Here is a 26,867-nt window from a genome sequence, read left to right as displayed (position 1 = left end):
GTAGTCTGGAAAACATCTAGTTTGTTGCAGTTCAATTTCTCCAAGACACTTGGATTTCTAATACCGTGACGGAATGAACCTAATTCCTAAGTCAGAGTATGATTAAAATTCATGAAATTAGCATTGTTTCAGTCTTAGCCAAAACTGTTCTTCCCAGCACCTGCAGTATGCCCTGAATTGGCTCCTTCTGCAGTTCATACGGAACTACGTGTACCAGTAGCTTTACAACTGTAAATTATGATCTGATGTCATTTTTATTAATTAGTCAACAAATGGGTTCAGATCTGACCCTCAGATCAGAGTTGTCTGCTTTTTCCTGTTCAGAGAACACTGAAACTCTTGAACTCCTCTGTTATCCATAATGCACTAGTCCCCTACCATATCTCAAATCTCATTTGCCGCCTCAAGTAGGAATTTATTTGTTTATCTTTTTACCTTTTTCCATAGTAAGTTCTCTACATATCCTCCTAGCCCTTTTTACACTCTAGTGCAAGTCTTCAGTACCATAGTTGGTATTTTTCCCTTTCTTCTTTCTCCCTTATAGCTTTTAGGTATATTTTTCTGTTACCATTGTTGGTAATGTTTTCCCTTTGGTTATCCAAAAAAATTATTTTCTCTTTATTCTTGTAGAAAAGATATGGCCGAAAAAACATTTTGTTTTAAAAAATGTGTGGCCTGTGACCATAAAATTCCACTACCGGATGCGCACACCATGTATGTTTATTATTTAGGCCTGGCTCACTTAGATTCTGCCTGTGATATTTGTAAGGCCTTCAACCCCAGGGCCCTTATTGGAGAAATAAACTAATTTTGAGAGGATTAATCCCTTCAAAATCTTATGATTCAGCATCTGGGGCTCAAACCCCTAAAAAAAATGACAAAAAAAAGAGGCTAAAGAGCATTTAACTGAACCCTACAACTTTTTCGACTCCAGGTTTGGAACCACCTCTTAAAATTTCAAAACCTTCAGATCCAACCTTAAAATCCTCATGTATAACTACTTTGGATCCAAAAACAAAACAAAAACTTTGGATCTGACCACCTCAGATCTGACGAAGTGTATGGATCCATGAGGAAATTCCTCTCGACAGAAATTCAAATGGGCGTTCTCCTAGCTCCTACCCCATCAGGTCTGGAGACCTTCCCGAATACTAGTTCCAGCCATTTTGTCTCCTTATCCAATCCAACCTTTGGTTTCAGAGTAGTTAGATTTGAGGATCCCATTTCCATCAATATCGCACCAGCAGGAGAGCATGAGACCTCATAAGCTGAATAAGTGTGAGAGATTGCATGGAACCAAGTAAAAAAGTTAGAGAAAGCAAAAAAGAGGTTGGAGGTAGGCAGCCAGCCACAGCTCCACTCAAAGTTCCAGTTAAACATATCCCAGTGAGTATTACAGGGAAAATGAAAACTGACCAGGTGATGTCAGACTTTAACTTGTTAAAGATTTGTTAAATAGTTGCTACAACAAAATAAAATGAATAACCTGCCTGTAATATAGAAAAACAGGGTCCTTTGACAATATTAAAGCAAATGATCAGGTGTAAAAGCAGGGGTAAGTTTGTGTGCTTTTCAGTTTTAGCAGAGGAGTAGTACGATACATTCTTCTGATGACCAGTCATTTAAATAAGAGTTGGACAAGAAGCAGAGGTAAGTGGAAGGTATCATGCAGAACTGAGCCGAAACTAGAGTTTGGGAATGTGTATGTGGCCTCGTAGGATGAGGAAATACCAAAAAAAAAAAAAAAATGTATGTTTCGTAAACCGGTAGGCTCATGGACATATTGAGCAAAATTACAGGATCATCATATCTAAAAGTAGTCTGGAAAACATTGAACAAAATTACACTATCACATCATATCTAAAAGTAGTCTGGAAAACATCTAGTTTGTTGCAGTTCAATTTCTCCAAGACACTTGGATTTCTAATACCGTGACGGAATGAACCTAATTCCTAAGTCAGAGTATGATTAAAATTCATGAAATTAGCATTGTTTCAGTCTTAGCCAAAACTGTTCTTCCCAGCACCTGCAGTATGCCCTGAATTGGCTCCTTCTGCAGTTCATACGGAACTACGTGTACCAGTAGCTTTACAACTGTAAATTATGATCTGATGTCATTTTTATTAATTAGTCAACAAATGGGTTCAGATCTGACCCTCAGATCAGAGTTGTCTGCTTTTTCCTGTTCAGAGAACACTGAAACTCTTGAACTCCTCTGTTATCCATAATGCACTAGTCCCCTACCATATCTCAAATCTCATTTGCCGCCTCAAGTAGGAATTTATTTGTTTATCTTTTACCTTTTTCCATAGTAAGTTCTCTACATATCCTCCTAGCCCTTTTTACACTCTAGTGCAAGTCTTCAGTACCATAGTTGGTATTTTTCCCTTTCTTCTTTCTCCCTTATAGCTTTTAGGTATATTTTTCTGTTACCATTGTTGGTAATGTTTTCCCTTTGGTTATCCAAAAAAATTATTTTCTCTTTATTCTTGTAGAAAAGATATGGCCGAAAAAACATTTTGTTTTAAAAAATGTGTGGCCTGTGACCATAAAATTCCACTACCGGATGCGCACACCATGTATGTTTATTATTTAGGCCTGGCTCACTTAGATTCTGCCTGTGATATTTGTAAGGCCTTCAACCCCAGGGCCCTTATTGGAGAAATAAACTAATTTTGAGAGGATTAATCCCTTCAAAATCTTATGATTCAGCATCTGGGGCTCAAACCCCTAAAAAAACATGACAAAAAAAAGAGGCTAAAGAGCATTTAACTGAACCCTACAACTTTTTCGACTCCAGGTTTGGAACCACCTCTTAAAATTTCAAAACCTTCAGATCCAACCTTAAAATCCTCATGTATAACTACTTTGGATCCAAAAACAAAACAAAAACTTTGGATCTGACCACCTCAGATCTGACGAAGTGTATGGATCCATGAGGAAATTCCTCTCGACAGAAATTCAAATGGGCGTTCTCCTAGCTCCTACCCCATCAGGTCTGGAGACCTTCCCGAATACTAGTTCCAGCCATTTTGTCTCCTTATCCAATCCAACCTTTGGTTTCAGAGTAGTTAGATTTGAGGATCCCATTTCCATCAATATCGTAAGTTCATTGCATCTTCTATGCTGGTGCTGTCTGAGTGGACTGGCTCCAAGCATGTTGGAGCCCGATGACTCTCAGAACTGTGGCATCTGCACAGGATCTGGGGTGTTGCAGTCAACTCTGAGGTGGATTGAGCTGTCTCTGCCCCTCAAAGCCTCGGTGCTGGACAGGTCAGCTCCAACCCCTGTCATCAGTGGTTTGCCTTTGATTTGGAAGGCGCCGATGGTCCAGAAGAATTTCTTCTTGGAATTGTCTCTCTTTCTCTGTAGGGCATTCTGCTTTCGAGGTAGTGGAGAGAGTTTTCTGTGCTCCAAGTGAAGGGACATATCCACCGTCCTCGGCTCCTACTTCTCGGTCCCAGTTGTCTCTGTGTCTTGAGCCTCAACGTCCTGCACCACAGGGACAGCCAGCCCAAAGTCTCCAGGATACCCAGTAGGGTATATCGATGTCTTCCGATACTTCTTTGGAACATCCTGTCGAAGTCTGTAGGAAGAGAAAGTGCAAAAGGAGGCACTTAAACTCTCCTGAAGAGTCTGTCATTGAGGATATAGATTTCGATGGTGGGGAAGGGGCCCCAAGATTACCACCTGCTGGTGTCTCATTTGGAGACATACTAGAGATCCTCAAGCAAAGGAGTGGCTGCACCAGAGAGCCTGACTAGAGATTACAAAACATTCATGGGTGCAGAGATTATATAATACCGTGTTCCCTACTTGACAGCAAACAAAATTGATGATGTTCCACCTAGTCAGTGGAAAGCAGCAGCACTAGAAATAAAAAAGCTGCTAGGAAGAGTCAACCAAGACTTCACCCAGACCAGAAAGAGTCTGGAACTTACTCAAGATTCTTTTTAGTGTCAAAGAAAACAGGGCACTGGAGACCAATTTTGGATCTCAGCATTCTGAACAAGTTAGTTCAATACATCAAATTTGAGATGGTCACAGTTCAGTCCATTCTGCCTTTTCTGCACAAGGATAACTCTGTGCTCAGTAGATCTTCATGATGCATACTATCATATAAAAATGAACAGATGATCTAGAGGATACCTACACTTCCTCCAAGGAGCCAGTCCTGATCAATTCAGAGCTCTGCCCTTTGGTTTCACCACAATCCCCAGGGTATTCACCAAATGCATGGCAGTAGTGGCTGCGCTTTTGAGACTGCAAGGATTCTGGGTCATAACTGCTCTGACCAGGCATCATCTGATCAAAGCATGAGATTATGTACTCCATTTCTGGTGACACCTGGAAATTATCTCTACCTGACCTAATTAGTGCATTTCTCCAATCTTGTAAACCACACCCCTATTACCTATCATAATTCCATCCTCTGCACTAACTACCTCACACTCTTACTCCTCCTCAGAATCCATTATTTCTATTATCTTATACTATACACCCTCCCCTTTCTCTACTAACACCCTCCTTTATTTTTCTACCTTATTCTCCTTACATTACTTACTCTCCTCTAATACCTAATCTTTACTATGGCCACTACTCTAACAACTACTCTTACTTACATGGTACTCATATCTAGCACAATAGCTTCCTTAACCATACCTTATTCTCTCACCTTCTGTGAACATCATACTCTATTTAAACAAAACCCGCACTTCCAACAAACTCTACCATCTGCTTGTATCTACTCCCTGACTCACAGTAACATAACCTCTACTTCTAACTACATACTCCCAGAATATCACAGAGCAACACGTCACATACTTCAATCCCAAAAAAAGTCTTAATGTTCACAAAATGTTACATATTCAACAACAACAACAATCACACCTCCTCATAGACAGGGATATTCATCCAAACCCTGGCCCCAACTATAACAATACCAATAACCTACATAATGTAACTTTACCAATGTATTCCACATTAGCTAAAGCTCCTAACTCCCTCCTGATAGCTCACCTCAATATCAGAAGCATCAACAATAAAATTTCCCACTTGCATGCACTCCTAGATCTGCACTCATTTGACATTTTATGTCTCACAGAAGCATGGCTAAAACCTACTACACTAGACCAGGAAATTACCCCACCAGGTTATAATATCCTTAGACATGACCGCAAAACCAAAAAAGGCGGAAGTATAGCTGTTATCTATAAAGCTAATCTCCAACTTTCCCTCTTTAACAAGATTCCATCATTAGACACCAAATCCGAATTGCTATCAACCAAACTCCAAATAAACAACTCAAAATCTATCTACCTTATCTGTATGTATCTTCCTCCTGGAAACAATACTAATACTCTTGAAAACCTACGTAACTACCTATCTACCCAGCTACCACAAGAAACCATTGTACTTGGAGATTTCAACATAGACTGGCTCACCTGTAGTTCCCTGACCCCAACTAACCACTTAAATCTACATGGCTTCTCTCCGCTAATAAACACTCCAACTAGAATTCATAAACCAAACGGGAAAGAATCCACCCTTGACTGGATACTTACAAATAGCCACCCTAACAACTATACTCCAGGAACCCTTCCCGATAATATCAGTGACCATATGCTCACTTACATTATTAGACAAAAGGTCCACTTCCCAACTACACATAATGTCAGAACTGCACGCTCTAAAAATTTTTTAATCCTGATATTTTTCAAAATGAACTAAAAGCATGTGATTGGTCTCCACTAACCTATCTGGAACTTAATGAGGCTGTAACCTATTTTAACACTACCTTTCTTCAAATGCTAGATCACCACTCACCTTACCACTCTACTAGAATAAGATCCAAATCTGCCCCATGGCTAACTAAACAAGCTAGGCAAAAAATGCTCCTTAGAAATAAAATATGGGCTAAATGGAGAGCTAGCAAATGCCCATCTGACCACCTCCTTTTTAAACAATTGAGAAACAACACCAAAAGAGATACTCTTAGGGATAAAAAAAGAGTTCTACCTAAACCTCCAACAAACTTCACAACAAACTCCACAGAAATTTTGGTCAGGTATTAACAAACTTCTTCAGCCAGGAAAAACTACTACTCCCACCCCATTAGGTTTCAACCAAAATAATTCCAACCAAATCCCTAATGCCTTCAATAACTACTTTACAGATACAGATACCATCCAATCCCTAGCCAACTCATTACCACCTTTAACTGCTTCTCCATCTAATTCCTCCAAGACTCTATCCCCCACCTTTCATATACACCCAGTTCCTACATCTCTTATACAAAAGCTACTTAATAAACTAAAACCTTGCACCCCATCTGCTGACCGTCTCCCATCTGAATACCTTCAAATTGCTGCTAAAGCCATAACCTACCCCATATCCATCCTCATTAATAGAACCATCTCTGAAGGCAAAATTCCTACCACATGGAAAGTATCCCACATCATCCCTCTACATAAAGGTGGAACCTCAGTTGAGCTCACTAACTACCGACCAATTGCCTTACTCTCCCCATTAGCTAAGATAATGGAAAAATGTATCCACAAACAACTACTCAACCATCTTCTACAGAATAATCTACTAGCCAACTGCCAACATGGCTTTAGACCATTCCATAGCACTACTACTGCTCTTCTCTCCTTTACTGACTCTATAAACAAAAATCGTAACAATAACTCCTTTTCCTCTGCACTATTCATAGACCTGTCAAAAGCCTTTGATATGGTTAATCATACTCTTCTAGAGAAAGTAAAGTACCTTTCTCTGGATCCTCTAGCATTACAATGGTTCAAATGTTATCTTCAAAACAGACAGCAAGCTGTACTCTGGGAAAACAATCTGTCTTCATTACTTCCTGTAAATACTGGAGTCCCTCAAGGCTCTATCTTGGGTCCCCTACTTTTTTCCATATTTATTAATGACCTCCACATGAACATACCCCAAGCCTCCTGCATTCAATATGCAGATGACTCTACCTTAATCTGCACTACTAAAAACATATCCTCCCTCCAGTCCCTCACCCAAACTGCTTTCCAAAATGTTGAAAACTGGTTCATGCAACACCACCTTCTCCTCAATCCTAAAAAAACAAAACTACTGCTTTTTACTCCAACTCATAAGTCACCCACTCCAATCTTCACTATAACCTCTAACAATGCTACTAACATTTTACCAGAAACTACCACCTGCCTACTAGGTGTCACAATTGATAATCATCTTAACTATGACAACCATATTAACTCCACCATAAAGTCGGTCAACAAAAAACTTGGTACTCTCTATAGAATTGAACCCTTCCTTACCCCCTCAGCCAGAAAAACTATTGCCCAAACCCACCTGATTTCCACCCTTTTCTATGTCTCTGCTATATTTACTAACCTATCTAAAAATAACATCTCCAAACTTTCTACCTGCTACAATAGCATAGCTAGATTCGTCGCATCCTCTCCCTTTAAAACTCACCACTGCCTTAACCTTAAACAACTAGGATGGCTAGAAATACAGAACCATTTACTCTATCAACAGTTACTGATCTCCCAAAAGATCCTATACCACCCCAATGACACCCCCATCCTCACTAATCTGATTTCTCCATATAAAAATCTGGCTACACTACGTTCAGCAAATAAACTCCTTGTTGCTTCAATTAAATCTAACAACAAAGCTGGTGATTCACTTTTCTCAAACACTATAGGAAAAAACTGGAATCGGCTCCCTCCTGAACTATCTACCCTAGCATCCACCTCTCAATTCAAAAAACGCATTAAAGAACATCTGAAAACTCAGTGGCTCTGTCTTTGTGCTAACCCTGACTGAAACTTTTAATTCCCTCCAGCTTATACCCTTCCCCTCTCCCCCATCTTTTCCCTCCAAATCTAGTTACTTCTCTCTTGCTTTCCTCTTAGTAATACAATTTAATTTAAGGACTTTACTCTTTCTACCCCATACCCTTCTTGTTTCTTATATACTTGCTTATTTATATTCAGTTTAAATTTTAGCATAATGACTATAGTCTTCATTTTTATAACTATATTTCCTTTTTTTTTTTATTTGACTTAGTTATACATTTTTAAATGGTGTTTTTGTTTTTGCTTGGAGCTTTTCTCCCCGGGCCTCTACTGAAAATGGACATATATCCAGCTAGACTAGCCCGGTCAACAAATGTAAAATAAGTAATAAATTACTCTCAATTACAAAAAATCTCAACTAGAACCAACTCAAATATTGGAGTTCATCTGAGCTTTGTTCAATAGAGTATCCTTGATGGCCTCTCTTACCAGGGGTACAAACTATATGGTTCCAGGTTTAAAAAAAAAATATATATATATATATATATATATATATATCAGACAGGACAATGGACTTAAGCTACTCTATGTTCAAATTACCACAGGCAAAATCCAATACTACTACTTGCAAGCTGTAGGTCCCCCTCTATGACCCAGGAACCCATGCCATGTATTTAAACTTATTGAAAACACTCAACATCCAACCCAGTACCATATTCATGGGTGACTTTAATTAACCCACTATTAACTGGGTATCCTATACTATACCAAACATACAGGCACAGTGATTCCTGGATTTTGTAAACACAAACTCCCTGGACCAGATTATTAATACACCAACCCAGGGTGCAACTGTACAGGATCTGGTCCTCACTAATATGTGAGAGTGCTGCACACCCCCTAGTGTAATGTTTTCCCTGGTAAGGTCAGACCACAAAATGGTCTCCTTTGATGTAAAAAATAAAACCTGGACCTCCAGCTAACCCTGGATATGCAGGAACTACGCTAAGGCTAGCTCCCTGGTATTAAGTGAAAACTTGGCAAAATTTCAAGCTCCCATATACCCTGCAAACATTGCTGTCTATGTAGAATTGTTCACAGAAACCCTATACAAGCATGTTAATGACTGCATAGAGGGAGCAGTACTTACCAGGAAGAAGTACAGAACTAACTAAAAACACCAAGCCACCCTGGTGGAATCACAAAGTCAGTAGTCTGTATAACAGAAGGAAGAAAATCATGGCAAAAATTAGGAGGTGCAGCACCCAGCCGGATAAAAGCACTCTCATGAAATTCAATAAACAACTCTGAGGATAAATAGTCTAACGAAACCAAATTTGAGGTAAATTTGGCCTCCCAGGCTAAGGATAACAACAAGGCATTCTTTAGCTATGCCTGCAACCTCAAAGGCAATATACAGTTAGTTATTTGCATAGCTCATTTTAAATGGAACCACTTGTACTGAGCCAGAAGATATAGCAAACCTACTGGCTGACAAATTCAGCTCCAACTTTACCCCTCTCTCCCTTTGACCTTTCCTCAGGAAGTACCATCAGATACAACTCCCCCTGCTGTTACTAGGGAATCGGTCCTTAATGCTCTAAGACCAAGAACACTGCATCAGTGGGCCCAGACAATATCCCAGGATGCCTTCTAAATAGCATGAAACATGACCCATCAGGCCCTGTGGAAGTGCTATTTAACTGTAGCCTTCAAACAAACTTCATGCCTCATGAATGGAGAACAGCAAGAGTCATCCCTCTACACAAAGGTGGGCCGTCTACAGATCTTGGAAACTACAGACCCATAAGTCTCACTATTCTTATATGCAATGCCATGGAATGAACTATCATGGAAATGATCAATAATGATATAGTAAACTTCCAGACACTGGACCCAACCCAGTTTGGTTTCATCAAGTGCAATTCATGCCTACTCAACCTGGTGGACTTCTTTGAGAAGGTCACCAAAGGAATGGATGAGGGCAAATGGTTCACACTGTCTACCTTGACCTTACCAAGGCATTTGACACGGTACCCCACTCGGGCATTGTTGACAAACTCAAGAGTTTAGGTATAAACCTGTATGTCACCAGGTGGGTAGCCAACTGCCTCACAGACGGGACACAGGAAGTTAGAATTGTGGAGTCCACTTCTACAAAAGAAACCAGTCACAAGTGGAGTCCTTCAGGGATCTGTCCTTGGCCGCTCCTTTTTGGCATTTACTTTTCGGAAATCAAGGCTAATGTCAGTGGTCTCTGGCTGACTAAATTTGCAGATGATTGCAAATTAGGAGCTGTCACTGAATCTAGCACTGACACAAATGTTCTCCAAAAAGGGTTGATACAGACAAACAGCTGGAGTCAGAACCATGGACTAAAATTAAATGCCAAGAAATAATCGCCATATTGACAGCACACTCCTTAAAGTTGACCTAGTTGTCAGGGACTTGAGGAAACACATAGGCAGTAATCTAACCTTTGACTATTACATGTCTGTAGTAGTTAGGAAATCATTCTGTGTTGCTCAGCTTATAAACAAAGGTATGACATCTAGGTCCAAGGAAATAAGTGTTCCACTGTATTCATCAGATCTATCATTGAGTACTATGCCCCCTTTAATATGTACCTAACCAGGCATATCCAACAATTGGAACGTCCACAGAAGTCCCTCAGTAAAAGAATACAAGGCACAAGTAAAATGTACTTTGCAGGCAGCCTCAAACCCTATCCCTGCCTTCTGTCTCCTACAGGCTGTTGTGTACAGGGCAATGTCAGACCCCACACTGACCTTGTGCATATCCACAAAACAAACAGCACCAGAATTACCTATTCTAAAGACTTAAACCCTGCCTGTGATATACATAGGTCCTGCTGGAGAGACAGGCATGTATCCCAGAGACTACCCCATCTCTGGAATAGGCTTCCCATCCATGTGAAGCAGAGTTCCTGCCTAATCCAATTCAGGTGTAACTTGGACAATTGGATAGAGCACAGGAAGTCCATCCCTGGCTTGGCACCTATATCTGTAATGGACACAGGCAGCCTATAAATGGTTCATCTCCCAAGCCCCTGCTTGCACTTATCAAGGGTACCAGAACTTGTCAGAGATTTGGGATGCATGGCTAGGCTTAAAAAAGCCCTTGTGGTCTTTAGGTTCATAGGTGTTTACTAGGCTGTCAAAGCGATCATTCAAAATTCTTCTCTCTCAGCTCAATTGATCCTTCAAGCATTGGGGTCAGTGTCTGCTGTGATAGTTTTGGTTCCATTGGCAAGATACCATGTGAGAATTCTTCAGTGGACCATAGCAAATCGGTGGTCTATTCTTCAACGTTTATCAACCCGAATCAAGATAACTCGGGCATGCAAAAATGACCTCCTTTGGTGGATTTACTCCAGTCAAGGTCACCCCTTCAATCTCCCTCAGCCTAAGACCATAGTTACCACTGATGCTTCCCACATCAGGTGGGGGGGGGGTCACTTCTTGGGAAAGATGGTCCAAGGCACATGGTTTCTCGAAGAGGCCAATACACATATGTGTCCTAGAAATGAGAGCTGTCATCCTAGTGTTGCAGGCCTTCCAAGATTCACTCCTGTCTGAGACCATTACAATTCAGATGGACAGTATTTCAGTGATCTGGCACATCAACATACAAGGAGTAACTAAATCTTATCCCCTGTGTAGAGAAACTTTGAGAGTGTGGAAATGGGCACTCTCATCCAATCGATTTCTGATATCAAGACATTCTGGGAAAATCCAGTGGGATAGCAGACAAATGAAGCGGGTCCATTGTAATACCTCATGAGTGGTCAGTCAACATGAAAGTGGTAGAAAAGATTTTCCATAGATGGGGCCAACCTTGCTGCGACCTCTGTGCATCTCCCCTCAACAAGTGCAGCAGGTTCTTTGCCCTGATACCCCCACCAGGAGAATCAGAGAAACACTCTTCTCTTCTCCACAATTGCTCCCCCGTCTCCTCTATGCCTTTCTCCAAGTACCTGTAATCCCCAAATTCCTTCAGAAAGCATCTCGATTGAAGAGCACTGCCATCCTAATTTGTCTTTATTGGCATCAGCAGATTTGGTTCCCCTTTCTTTGGCCTCATCTGTTTACCTACCATGGATTCTGGATACAGTTCCAGACTTCCTCACCCAACAGATATGATACACCCGGACATTTTAGGCCTAAAGTTGACCTTTGACCGCATGGCTTCTCCACTTCCATAGATAGCCCAGGCTGTCTTCCCCATTCGTCATATTCTCTTATCTTCCCACAAAGCTTCCACTAGAAAAATTTACAGAAGTAAATGGAAAAGGTTTGTTCTTTGTGCACAGTAAAATTATATTGACCCCCCTTTTCAGCACCAGTACCTAAAGTTCTTGAGTTTTTAACTACAGTTTTTAATGAAGGTGGTAGTTCTTCAACCATAAGTTTAACTTTCAGCCTCTTCTAATTTTCCCATTGGAGTAAATAATTCTTGAGCTTCTTCAAACTTTGTAAGGCCTTTATAATGGGAATGTTTCTTCTTAGACTCCCTTTTTAAAGATCCCACTCCCCCGTGGGATTTGAATTTAATTTTCCAATCTTTTACCCAATTCCCCTTTGAACCATCAGTCGAATGTGAAGTAAAATTTTTCACCTGGAAGACTGTATTTAGTGGTCATTACCTCTGCTAGAAGAGTCTCAACTCCAAGCCCCATCTTCTAGGCATTTTTATTTGATTTTTCATAAGGATAGGGTATCCTTAAGAACCAGCCTATCCTCCTTTCCTAAGGTGGTATCAGAATTCATATCAACCAACTATCAACTTTCCAGTTTTCTTCCCAGATTTCACAAACCGAGGAGAGCATATGTTGGACTTGGTGGATGTTCACAGACAGTTACATTTTTATATACAAAGGACAAACATTTTCAGGAAATCAGATCAATTATTTGTCTCCTGTCCATATTCAGAATTGGGCAAACCAGTTACTAAAGTGATTTTGTTGTTTTCTGGGAGTCAAATTGTAACCATGACCTAATCTGTTAAGTAGACAGCTTAATGGGTTAATGGTAAGACAAAAGAGCAGTGGTGACAGATTCACCATGGAATATCCCCCTTTGAATTTTTATCCCTGGGATAATATTTGTCCTTTATCATGGCTTATCTGCAGAGGGGGTTGCCACTGTTTCCTGGTCACTGTAATGTAATCAATCAGTGTAGGGTGTATCTTGTACATCTGTACGCACTCCTTTATCCATGAATGTGGGATGCTGTCAAATGCATTTTTGTAGTCTATCTATGCCTCTCCATTATGACTTTATTTAATAACAAATGATCCTTTGTTCCCTATGACTTTTCTTTATTAGCTTTTTGTTCTATTGCCATGATTAAGTTTTCTTCTGAATGTCTGTGAACTCTATCGCCATCATTTCTAGTATATAGCTTGTACATCATTAAAATGTGAGTTATTTGGTCTACAGTTTTTAGGCTAGCTTGTAAGCTCATTCATAAGGAGGAGTATCATTTTTCCTGTTAACCAGGTTGATGTCTGTTTGGGTTGTGCATATAAATAGCTCTTAATCAAGGCTAAATCTTTGTGTAATGATTAATACTTATAGCCAGAAGTTAGGTACTACATCTGGGCCTGGGATTTTCCAGTTAGGAGCTTTTCTTAATTTTGTTTCAATTTCTCTGGCTGTTACTTCATCCCATTTCATATCTTGTGCATTTGAATGTCTTACAGTTTACAGTTTCTTTTACTTCTATCCATTCAGCATCTTTGTTTCATAAGCTTTTCATGGATATTTCTCTAAAATGTGTCTGTTTCTTTTTTTAATCTGATATTTCTATCCCTCTTACCTTGTTTTCCATTTCTCTATAAAACTTTTGTGGGTCATCGATGAATTGCTTATTTTGTAGTTTTCCTTTATATTAATCTGCATATCTTTAAGTTTTTCTGCTTGTGCTGATATCTTTATTATTTGCCATAGTGTACAATATATTCTGATCTGTTCTGATACTCTGTGCTGCTTTTATCACATCCGTCTAAGTATTTTTATTGATCTATTTCCTCTTCTGTACTCTTCTAACAGTGACACTTCTTAACTTAATTGCTTTCTAGTTTTCTGTAATTGATAATTCCATGATGGCATGCAATTTTTGGTTTTCTTTCCATTATTGCCCTGTGTTTTGTGGTTAAACTTCAACTGTTATGAATTTAGCTGCACAATAATAGATTCAATTTACTTCTGTTATACCACATGAACTTTTGTTAATAGTATAGATTACAGTGCTCATTTGTTTTATCAAACTTCTAGCATTTTGGTCTTCCTGATTTTTCTGTAATCCATTTCTTTCATCAATCTGAATACCTATCCATCTCTATTAAATCAAGCATCTCTTCCCTTAGATAATTTTCTACTAAACTGAGGACACATTGTTTGTTCTCAGTTTCCTGCTGGCATTCTACAGAAAATTCCAGGACATCTTTCTTTGACATATTCTGTTCATCTTCATCCTGTGTCATCTGTTGCTCTTCCTTATGGGAACTCACCAGCCTATCACTCCACAACATTAACTGCATCAGAGTTGCCACAGTTTCCTGCTCCTTCCCTTGTTGCGCAATGCCAACTTAATTTTGTACTTTAGGATTATACTTTGCAAGAAGGATGTTGTAGAGCCATGTGTTAGCAGCATTGCACTGGTGCCCTTTCTGTTAAGTCTTTTGGTTTTGTACTTTCTGGGCCCATTAAATAAGAGGATGGTACTGTCCTAAGTCTCCACGATAGCAATTAATGTTATGTTTTTGTTCAGTTATCAAATTAGAGTTCATCCTTTTTGTTCCTCAGACTCTGTGCGTTAGTATAGAAGCATTTTGTAGGTCTGCTAGTTAGTGATGTATTGTCTGTTCCCTTAAGTATTGGAACTAAAGAAAAGTCAAGGCATCACCTCCCAAGAATTTTGGTCAGGTATTCATTCCCAGTGCTACCATAGTGAAGTTTTTATCATTAGTGAACAAGGAAGCTTTAACAGTCCATTCTTTCCACATAGTTAGGGCTGTAAATCCCATCAGATATTCCAGTCTGCATAATTGGGTGTTAAAATAAGAGTTGTATTTGGTAATGCTGTAGAATTTTCTATTAAGAAAACAGTTTACGACAACACATTCCGGCTAGGCTTATAAATGTCTTCGGGCAGATAGCCTAGTACCTACCTATGAGCCTATATGTAGAAGTATATTACAGCATGAGAAATGAACATGCAAAATCAAATTATTTTTTTTACCCTTTCCTGGTAGGAATTATTCTGTTTTCATAACTGTGCCTGGCCTGTTGATTGGCAGACTTTGTTCTTAACCTCGCAAATCTAATTAAATACTGCATTTAATACTGAAGGCTTTCTGGTACATTTCTCATCAGTTTGTTTTAAAGGCATTATCAGCATGTTCCTATTACCTGATCGAATGTTTAGGTTAGTGAATACCTAAACGTCGATCTGGTAATAGCGAAAGCAAAAAACCGCAAACAGCCGATTTAATGCAGGGAAAGAATTTCCTTGGCTGTTATGTGGATTTTGCCCCTTTCCCCACTGTAGAGCGATCTCGGAGTTGGTATATTTAGTTAGGGGGGTGTGGGGGGTGAAGCCCACCACTTCATTTTAGTTTAAATTTTTTTTTTTTTTGCGGCAGAGGGAATTCTTTCCCTACGTTAAATTGGCTGTTTGCTGTTTTAATTTTTCGATATTACCAGATTGGTGTTTAGGTATTTGCTTACCTAAACGTTCGATTGGGTAATATAGACACTTATCAGCTGCATACATTTGCAGAACTACAGTTGGCCTTTCAGAGTAGCAATTCTTTAAAGAATATTAGTTTGGGCATAGTCTTCAACAGATGATGCCCTGATTAGGGAGAATGTTGTGTGAGACTTTCCTTTTTATTTTGCTGCTTAGTATTGTAAATGAAATTGATTACAGTGTGAGGTGAATGAATCTCCCTTTATTAATGTCAGGAGTTCTAATAAGTGTGCAGTTATTCCAAGAAATTTTGAAAAATTTTAAATTTATGCAGGTGTTCTCATTTGTTGTGGGCAGTCCATTGTTTAGAAAACTTCAGATAATACAGTGGGACCAGTACTTAGTAAATTATTGCTTGTAATTCTGCATTCTAAAGAAATTATCTGGGTTTGGATCTTTGTTTAGCAGGTGTCTAATTTTTAAAAATTTTTGTATATGTATTAAAGAAAACATTATTTCTGTAGGTCTCTTGGTGGCAAACTGCGCATTGGTTTAGCTGAGCAATCTGTGTTGGCAGCAATATCGCAGGCTATTTGTCTTACGCCTCCTGGCCAAGGTAATTATTATTTTTTGGCACTTGGTATATGTTTATATATATGTGTGTTAACATCTTTTCTATAAGGTAGCCTCTTCATCCTTGACAGTAATATGATGGATTTAAGTAATTAATATTATTTAATATGAGGGATTCATATTCATAGGCTTATTGTTTAGATGCTTATTAAATTGTGGTTGTCTAGGTCATTTCATTATTCCTTTATTTGAGGAAACTTAACTGAGTGTTCTAGCTATAGCATGCCCCTTCTTCTAGCCTTTGACCATCATGTGTCTACAGTAGTGAGGAAATCATTCTATGTTACTCAACTTATAAACAAAGGTATGGCATCTAAGTGTGAAGAAGTCATTGTTCCACTGTATTCGGCATTCATCAGACCTATAATTGATTACAATGCCCCCTTTGGTATGTACCTAACCAGGCATATCCAGCAACTGGAAAATTGGAATGCCACATAGGTTCTTCACTAAAAGAATACAAGGAGGTCCTTCACTAAAAGAATACAAGGAGGTCCAAGGCCTGTGGTCTCCTTCGATAAGAAAACAACGCATCAACATCGAGATGAGGGCTGTGATTTTGGCCCTTCAAGCTTTCCATTCATCTCTTCAACCAGGTCCCTTGAAATGACAACACCACAGTTCTTTGGTATGTGAGCAAATGGTGGAGACAAAGTCTTTTCCTACTCTGCAGGTTAGCACTCCAAGCTTGGGGAGATTGCCTTACAAGCAGAGGTCACATTGTCAGCAGTTTACATTCCCTCAGCTCAAAATGTTCTAGTAGACTCACTGAGTAGGTCCATGACACAAGCCCATGAATGGATGATCCACAGGGATGTGTTCCTGGACATTCTCCACTGGTGGGGTACTACCGCCTCAGATGGATCTTTTTGCCTCCCCTCTGAACAGACAACTTTCAAAGTTTTGTGCCAGAGTCCCACATCCTCTGGTATGGAAGATGAACACCCTTTCTTTCTCATGGAAGGGGATGCTTCTCTACACACACCCCCTGCTTCCCTCTTATTTAGAAAGTCCTGCTTGAAGATTCAGCATGACAACACAAAAAAATCTTGCCGGTGACTCCATTTTGGCCAAGACAACATTGGTTCCCTGTTCTGCATTTAGCCAAGGGCAACCATCACAAGTTTACCTTACAGGGTGGATCCTCACACAAGACAAGCGATCCCTCATTCACCCACATTTAGCAACACTAAATCTGACACTGTGGGTGACAAGCTTCTGATTCCTTTTCCCTGAGGACATGCTTCTTGTCCTACAGGAGGCCAGGAAACCCAATACCAGGAGATCCTATTTGTCCAAATGGAAGAGGTTCTCCATCTGGTGTCTTAACAAGTGACTAGATCCATTTTCAGTAGATATTGCCCTAGTTCTATCATATTTGTATGAGCTGCTCAATGCTGGATTGGCTTATTCTTCAGTGGAAGCCCCCTATCAGCAGTTTCTGCATGCCTGCCTTTATCCCCTCCTTTAGCTTCTAGGCTATGAGTTAAGCTTTTCTTAAAAGGCGTCCTGCACACCAGACCTCCCAGGAAACCTGTTCCTACTCCCTGTGATTTGAATTTTGTTCTGGAAAAACTGACTCAGACACCCTTTGAACCTGCGGCTTCTGTTTCCTTAAAAAAAAATTACACATGGGAAACTGTTTTACTGGTAGCCAGCACTTCTGCTAGGTGAGTTTCTGAACTTCAAGCTTTAATGGCTTCATAGCCCTTTCAAATTTTCCACAGGGATAGGGTGTCTCTTTGCACCAATCCTCCTTTCATGCCTAAAGTGGTTAAATGACTTGTCCCTCAACCAATCTATTCACTTACCTACCATTTTCCCTTCCCCTCAAAACTCTTTGGATGTACATAGACAAGTCAGATTTTACATAGATAAGACCAAGTCCATTAGAAAGTCTGAGCAATTGTTTGCTTCTTTTCACCCCAGGGTGCTGGGTAAACCTGTCTCTAAACAGACTGTTTCCACCTGGGTCTCTAAGACCATTTCTTTCTGCTACCTGTCTCAGGGGAAAACGCTCTCTTTCTCAGTTAAGGCCCATTCCACTAGGGCTGTAGCCTCCTTGGGGGCCTTTTTCAAGGATCTTGACGCTGCCTCTGTCCTGGAAGTAGCTAATTGGTCCTCTGTCCACACCTTCACAAACCACTACAAGTTAGACTCTATCTCCAGATCCAAAGCAGGTTTTGCCAGGGCAATTCTGCATGGTTTTATGGAGATTTCCTGTACTCCAACCTCCCTTTCCCACCCATGAGCTTTAGTGCTTTCCCTCATGTTATGAATACTGTAACATGGAAATAGAAGGACATAGAATAATTGTGTAAAATCTTCCCATAACCATAGATGTCCTTCTCTTCCTTGTTGCAGTATTCTGTTCCACCCACCTTCCCCCTTGGTTCATGTTTTTCTTTGGATGATATATCCTAGAATTGGTGGGGCATTTAAGTTCTGAGGATAGTACATGCAGACATCACTTTTATGGCCTACATCTGCTGCATCTTATTTGCAGTGTCACACGTACCTAGCAGTAGCTTAAGCCTTTGGTATACTGGCTGGATGTTGGGGTCGCCTGGGGGGAGGAATCTCTCATGTTATGAATACTGCAACATGGAATAGAAGTACATCTGTGGTTATAGTAAGATTTTACACAAGTATTCTTTCTAAATATATAACTTAATACATTAAATATATTTAAAAATTAATTATCTGAATAAAATCCCAGAATTTAAGGCGTGGTCATTTCTAGTCTACCCTATAACTTGTACACAGAATGACATTAACACCTTTGGTGTCTCTAAAATGACTGTGCTTAGGGGAAAGAAATTAATACATTGACATCAATTAGTGGATTCTGGAAGAGTTCTCTATGAAATCCTTTATGAGCAGATATGGTATAAGTAGTGAAATGTGGCTAAAAATACAAACGTTAAGGAAATATATTGTTAGTAAACCATAGTTGATGCATATAACTATCAAGAATACTGTCCCCATATTTATGAAATGTATTATTATAGGAAACCAAACAGTAACTGGAAAAAAGTACATATCTAAAACATATAAAGTAATCAGAAATACAAAATTGTATTATAAAGATAATTTTTAGGATTATTGCAGATCAATGAATAGTCAACATCCAATCTACAGTGATAAAAAGTTAACGCTAATTTCTTCAAAGCAAGCAACTTTTCATTGCGATGGAAGTTTTCTTGGAAATGTATACATAGAACCTTTATTACTCCTCATAACATGGAATTAATGTTTAAGCAAGGTACTGGGTGTTTGAGATGTAAATTAAAACTGAAAGCAAATTGGCAGCATATGTTTTATGATCATAAATTGCTTAAAACATTTTGGGAAAATTTGAAATTTTTTATGCAAACTGTTTTTAATGACAGATTTCAGCTAACTAACTTTCATTTTGTTTAATGTTACAATACGTAAATGTGTCCCCAGATCAAAATATTCACTTTTATGGACTTTATTAACTGTAGCACATGAAGTAATTACTATGAACTGGAAGAGTGATATTCCTCCTTTGTTTAAAGAATTCAGCAATATTCCACTTAATGTTTCTCAACTGCAACTGTCCACAATCAAGATGAGAACTGATAGAATCACTTCATATCACAAGTCCTGGTTAAAAGTTGTAGAGATACTTGATAAAATTGACGGCAACATGATGTGAAATAGAATTATATTTTGAATGACTAATAATTATTGTCCACGTAGACACCTTTGTAAATGGTTTTATTTTATTTTATGTGTTATATTTTCTTTGTTATGAAGTTAATCTTAATAAAAACATTTGAGAGAGAAAAGCCCACCTGTCTGCCATCTCTGTTTTTTTACCCATCAGTCTTCCATGTATGTCCAAATCTGATGTCAAGTTATTCCATAAAGGGGGTGCTGCATCTTTGACCAACTAGGAAGCCAATAACCCTTCCTTGGGACCTCAGTTTCATGCTTGAAAAGCTCACTTTACTTCCTTTTCAACCAGCAGCCTTGGCAAATCTCAAATTATGCACCTGGAAAACTGTTCTACTCCTGACTCTCACTTCAGCTAGTAGAATTTGAGAGCTTCGGAGTCTCTAGGCCATTCCTTCCTTTATTTTCCACAAAGGCAGGCTGACCTTGAGGGGCTAACCCTTCATTCATGTCTAAAGTGGTGAACAAACTATCACTCCACCAGGCCATAAATCTACCTGCATTATTTCCAACCCATAGAACTGGGGATAAGGACTTAAACCATGGCAATTGATTTCCTACTGATCACTGTTGCAGTATTCCTTCCCACACTCCTTCCCCACTGCATTCATTTTCCACTCTCTCGCTCTGTGTCCATCTCTGTCTCCTCCCTCTGCCTATATTCTGCAGACAGCATCCTAGAACTGAGCTTTTTTGCCAATTCATGCTTTACCCCTTCTAGCTGACCAGTCTCTGTCTCTCTCTCTCTCTTATTTGTCTTCAGACAGCTGGCTTGGAGATAGGCTGAGGAGGTTATATGTCTGTATGCATACAGACTGAGGTTACACATCGGATGTATTGGTAAGGTAAAGCTTTGGTACCCCAGCTGGATGGCAGTAGTGATAACCCATTGATTAGGAATATTGCAACAGTGAACAGTTGGACATCTACTGTTATGGTAAACTCTTACACAACATATTTGGTTAAACTGCCTAAAACCATTTTTGAATTATTTCCTTCCGTCCTATTTTACACACTTTGGTAGGGAGTCCATCAATACCCGGAGATTTACCTGTGGCCTATTTTTTATGTACAGCTGACTAACTTATTCAGTTAAAGGTTTCACATTCTTTTGTAAACTTACTAAACTCCATTCCTAACATAAAAAGTTTCTAGCCGATGTTCATTGTGTTTCATTACAAATGGGTTGCAGTCCTAACAAATGGGTTATCCGGCTCCCAGTAGCCCTCAGGCGGACAGAATACCAAAGGTAGGTAAAAGTGATGTTGGTTGCCATTGGTTGTAAAGGACATCAGGGCATCCGATAAAAATTGAGGCAGCCAACGTCACTTTCTCAGTCTTCCTTGCCGTGGAGCCCAAAGCAGAAGCTTTTCATGCACAAGTGCCGGTCGGCAGTTTACCTTTGTTGGTTTCTGACTACAAGAGTTGAAGTCTACTACAGCTAAGTACCCCGTTGGAGCTTCTTGCCTTAACAAATGTCAGAAAAAGTAAATAATTGCCTTACCTGTGGAAAGCAGATTCCCCATAGAGATTTTCATTCCTATTGCATTATTTGTTTAGGCTTTGACCACAACGTTCCCAAGTGTGATCTCTTTGCCTCCTTTAATCCGTGTACTGTCCAGTGTCGGGCTAAGATTTTGGCTAGGCATTTTGGAGTTTGGCCTAGGTTCGTTGGTATAGTGTCCACCGGTCTTCAGGCTTCAGATGTTCCGAAGAAACATAAGGATAAGGACCACAGCAGGCATCAGAAAGCTAAGCCCTCGGATGAGGTTAAGTTGGTTGTCAGTCAGGCGGTAGCCAGTGAGATGCCTTTGCAGTCCACAGATGTACAACCACAGGCATTGATTGAGTCCGAGTCCCTTAGACCTTCAGCCTCCGTTTTGCCTTCCGATCTGTCTCCGGCCGCCTCTTCTGCTGGAGCCAGAGCCGCTAAGCTGACTCCAGTGTCCAAGGCCTCCGTTTTGCGTTCTGACAGCAAACTTCTTCCTTCAACCTCTGCTGCAACTTTGGAGGTTGCCAGGCCTTCTGAGTCCTTCAGGCTAGCAGGTAAATCTTCCATTTGTAAGCCTGTGAAAAGACAGGCTCCAGCTTCTTCTCGTTCCCCTCAATCCCAAATGGTTAAAATCGCTAATGATTTGTTGACGCTTATTAGGGGTTCTCCGCCTCCTCCTCCTAAAAGGAGTAGGGATGTTTCTCCTGAGATTTGTCCTGCTCAGGTTCTACTTCTTCCAGCATTACTGCTGATGAAGAGGAATTTTCTCAGGCTTTTTCTCCTTTTGAGGATTCAGATGCAGTGGAGTCCATCCCTTCGGCCTCTCCTCCAGAGTTTTTCTCTTTTGGTGATACTTTAAATACCTTCAGAGAACATTTTAAATGGAAAAGTCAGGATTATCCCCAATCCAAGAAGTGGATTGGGGAGTTTCTGGATTTACCTCAGCATAAGCCTCTTGCTATTCCCCCTGTGTTGGAAGTTGTTGATGATGTTTTTCTGGAAGATTCCTTGTGTCCAAATTCAAGTCCTCCTGCTCCCAGGAAACCTGACAGGTACTACAGAGTCCCTGATTCTCATCTGTTTCTTTTCAGGAATCCGTTGGCGGATCCAGAGGTTATTTCTCAGGACCCTAAAGGAGTTAAGGCCACTGTTATCAGGAATCCTGTTCCCCTCTGACAGGGAGTCTAGGGACCTAGATAGGTGGGACAAGAAGGTTTATACCTCTGCCACCCTGGCTATTAGGGCTACCAATTGTCTATTTCATATGCTGAAGTACCAGCGGCACACCTTGGAGGCTATTAAGTCTAGGATAGCAAGTGTACCTCTTTTGGCAGAGAGTAAAGACATGCAGGATTTACTGAATTCCGCCAGTCTGTTCAGTAAGCATTCTTTGCATTGTGGTTTTGACATCCTTGAGCCACCCAGCAGGGCTACAGCTACTGGATCTGTTGTTAGATTCATGGCATCTTGTATTCTCATGATTCCATATGCAAGACTGCATATGAGGAAATTGCAATGGTACCTCAAGCACATTTGGTGTCAACACACAGAGGACCTGGATATGATGATTCCTCTGCTTCCATCTCTGCAGGTGGAGTTTCTATGGTGGGCAACAACCTGTCTACAAAACAAAGGCATGCCTTTTTAACAACACCTCTTGCCACTCAAGTTCCGACTACAGACGCATCGGACTACTCCTGGGGAGCACACCTGGATGGCAGAGGCATACAGGGACGTTGGAATGCCCAGCAGATGCACCTGCACATAAATCTAAAGGAGTTGATTGCAGTTCAGCAGGCCTTACTAGCTTTCAAGCATCTTCTTTCTTCAGGGACCCTGCTTGTCAGGACAGACAACACAACGGTCATGTGGTACAGCAACAAGCAGGGAGGGACTCACTCTTACCCCCTGTGCAGGTAAAGCATGAATCTTTGGTCCATGGCAGCATCCCTGGACCTGCACCTCCTAGCTCAGTTTCGTCCACGAAGGCTCAATGTTTTGGCAGACCAGTTGAGCAATTAAACCTTGGATCCTCACGAGTGGCAGCTGAACAGAGCATACTTTTACAGCATCATTCAACATTGGGGCACTCCTCAGGTGGATCTTTTCTCCTCCCCAAGACAACCATCTGCTATCTCTCTTTTGCACCAGACAGCAGCACAGCAGAGCCTGGAAAGTGGATGCTCTGTCCTTCCCTTGGATGTTGTTGTCAGTGTACACCTTCCCTCCTCTTCCTCCCAGAGTATTAGTGAAGATCAGGGATGAACATCCAAGGACTATTCTCATAGCTCCGGACTGGCCCAGACAGCATTGGTATCCACTGCTTTGCAGTCTCTCCCATCTTCCTCCTTGGCATCTTCCTCTGAAGCCAAATCTTTTGGTTCAGGAAAGGGGAAACAGTCTACATCCTCATCTTCAGTCTCTCCATTTGGCAGCATGGCTCATTGTATGATTCCTTCCCTTTCTTCCTCCCTTTCCCAACAGTTGGTTGACGTGCTGAGGGAGGCCAGGAGACCTAGCACTAGGAAATCCTATGCTGGCAAATGGGAAAGGTTCTCTCACTGGATGCAGGCTAGAGGGGAGTCTGCTTCTCATCCTACCCTTCCTCTGATTCTGGAATACCTGGCTGATTTGCTTCAGGGTGGTCTTTCTTTTTCCTCTATCAAGATCCATGCTTCAGCCATCTGTGCTCATTGTTCTCTTGAACAGCCCATTTTCTCTCATCCCCTGATGAAAATGTTTCTCTGAGGTGCTTGCAATTTAAAACCTCCCAGAAGAGCACCTACTCCAGCCTGGGATCTTAATTTTGTTCTGGAAAAACTCACTATTCCTCCTTTTGAGACAGCTGGCTCTACAGATTTAAAGTTTCTCTCTTGGAAGACCGCCTTCCTCTTGGCTATAACTTCAGCAAGGAGGGTTTCGGACCTGCAAGCTTTGATGGCCGTGGAGCCTTTTCTTATTTTCTATGCAGATAGTCTCTCTCAGGACTTTTCCCACCTTTATGCCTAAGGTGGTTTCCAGCCTGACTCATAATCAGTCCATACACCTTCCTACCTTCTTTACTAATCCTCGCTATAGAGATGAAAGGATCCTACATTCTCTGATGTGCACAGACAGCTCACGTTTAACCTGGACAGGACTAAGGACCTTCGGAAATCAGCACAGTTATTGGTCAGTTTTGCCCCTGGAGCCCAGGGCAAGGCTTATTTCTAAGCAAACCATTTCTAAATGGAATGCACATTGCATTGCCTTTTGTTATTCCTTTCATGGCAAAGCTCCGCCTCAAGGAGTTAGGACCCACTCTACTAGAGCGGCTTCCATTTCTGCAGCATTTCTAAGGGGTGTCCCTGCTAAAGACATTTTGGAAGCTGCCACATGGTCTTCTGTTCACACTTTCACAAAGCATTATAATTTGCCTCTGTTTTCCAGAGTCAGGGCAGGGTTTGCCACTGTGGTGTTGCAGGGCATTATCTCCATCCCTTGATGCTGTTGGATGTTCTTTGTGTTTCACTGTTGCAGTCATTACATTTGAGTTATCTGCTTACAGTAGCCCTCAGTCAGCCTGATTAACAAAGTCTTGGGTCCTGCGTCAGTTACTGTCTCTTCTTCCGTGATGTCAGGTCGTTAGCTGTATAAAACATGCAGCCGACACCATTATATCAGTCTTTCTTGCTGTGTGGTGCCCGAAGCAGAAGCAGTTCGCAAGTGCCGGTCAGCTGACTTCTGAAATTTTCGTTTTCAACTTTCAGAACGGAAGTCTTCAACTAAAGTTAAGTACCCTGTTGGGGAAACATTTTCTTGCTCCTTACCGATTTCAGTAAAAGTTAATAATTGCATTTCTTGTGGAAAGCAAGTACCTTCCAAAGATTTTCATTCGTACTGTATTCCTTGCCTAGACCCTGACCATAGCGTACCTTGTTGTTAGTTTTGTGCCTTATTTAAACAACGCACTATCCGTTGTCGGTACATTTTTGCCTCTAAATATTTCGGTTCTCTATTCAGTTATCCAGAAATGCCGTCGGGTAGCCGTCCGACTACTGGAATTGCGAAAAAGCACAAAGATAAAGACAGAGACAGGCCGCCTAGGTCCAAAGCTGCTGACGACGCTTCTAAGCCAGTCACCAGTTCGCCGGTACTCAGTGAGGTGCTTTCGCAGCCCCTGCTGCCTGCTACTTCTGATTCGCAGGCCTCTACTGAGACCCATTTGGAGTCCGGTATACCGCGCAAGATGCTTCAGCTGTGGAACCTACGGATGTCTCTATCTTGGATGGGTCCAGAGCCGCTGTGCAGGCACCGGCTTCTGAGGGTGTATTCAGGCCCATGGACTTGCATATTAAACTGACGCCTCCTTCTTCTTTAAGACCTAAACCTCGAACCATGACTAAGAAACTGACGCCCAGGCCGCATGCACAGGCCTCTATGCCTAAAAAACAAATGATAAGAATGGCTGAAGATCTTGTAACTCTAATCAGGGGAAGCCAACCACCCCCTTCTAAAAGACCTAAGACTGAATTTGTTTATGAATCCTCTGACCAGGATTCTGATTTTTCTGATGATCTGGATTTACCCATATCTACTTATGATGATCCTGATTCAGAGGACTCTATTCCCTCTGCTTCCCCTCCACAGGATTTTTCTTTTGGTGAAATCTTGCACACTCTAAGGGAACATTTTCACTGGGAAAGCCAGGGTTTTTCTTATTCAAAAAAGAGGCTTAGGGATTTCTTACTCCTGCCTCAGCATAGGCCTTTATCTATACTTCCTGTACTAGACATTGTTGATGATGCCTTTTCGGAATCTATTTTGGCCCCTGATTCTTTGCCTCCTGCTCCCAGAAAACCTGATGGATATTACAGGGTCTCTGATTCTCACAAGTTCCTTTTTAAAAATCCTATTGCGGATCCAGAGACTATTTCACAGGGACCCAAGGGCATTAAGACTTCTACTGCTAAAAATCCTACCTCCTCTGATAGAGATTCCAGGGCGCTGGATAGATGAGGTAAGAAGGTTTACACTTCTGCAACCTTGGCCATTCTATCCCTTTTTATGTTTTCCTCTTAAAATAGTTTTTACAACATCTATTTGCATTTGCATTGTGTATGTATTGGAATTGAAAATCAATTATTCAATCAATCAATTAAACATTGTGAACAATAAGCCTAGCTGGTATATGTAAGGTGATGGTTTATTGCTTTGAAAGTGTTCCACTGAAGGCGAATTGCTGAGGTACCAGAGCACTGAGCACTTTCATTAAACAAATTTTTTCAGCCATCTGTGTTTCTGCCAGCATTATTGTTCTTGCGTTGGGTGTTTTTGAATTGGAAAATATACTTTGCAGTGTGGATTTGATTCATTAGAGGCCTCTTGCAGGGCTGCTGTCACTGGGTCTGTACTCAGAAGGCATGTTTGTCTTAAGGAGCAATCTTTGCCTGACCATGTTAAAGCTAAACTGTTTGATGCTCCCTTAAATCAGGACTGCCTGTTTGGCAACGAAGCTGAGGAAGTTCTTAAAAAGATGGAAG

General features: G+C 40.8%; 1 protein-coding gene across 1 annotated transcript in view; it reads left to right on the top strand.

The window, feature by feature from the left end:
- The window catches only part of LIG1 (DNA ligase 1), a gene marked incomplete in the record, with an annotated part of 1,422,011 nt that overhangs the window by 680,437 nt on the left and 714,707 nt on the right, over positions 1 to 26,867 (top strand). Inside the window, 1 exon segment of the mRNA XM_044078332.1 lies at positions 16,043 to 16,134. Coding sequence (XP_043934267.1) covers positions 16,043 to 16,134 — 92 coding nt within the window.

Source organism: Protopterus annectens, chromosome 1.part1 (assembly GCF_019279795.1).
Source record: "Protopterus annectens isolate FY-2018-M chromosome 1.part1, PAN1.0, whole genome shotgun sequence".
Taxonomy (NCBI): Eukaryota; Metazoa; Chordata; order Ceratodontiformes; family Protopteridae; genus Protopterus; species Protopterus annectens.
This window is presented reverse-complemented; position numbering and strand designations above follow the sequence as displayed.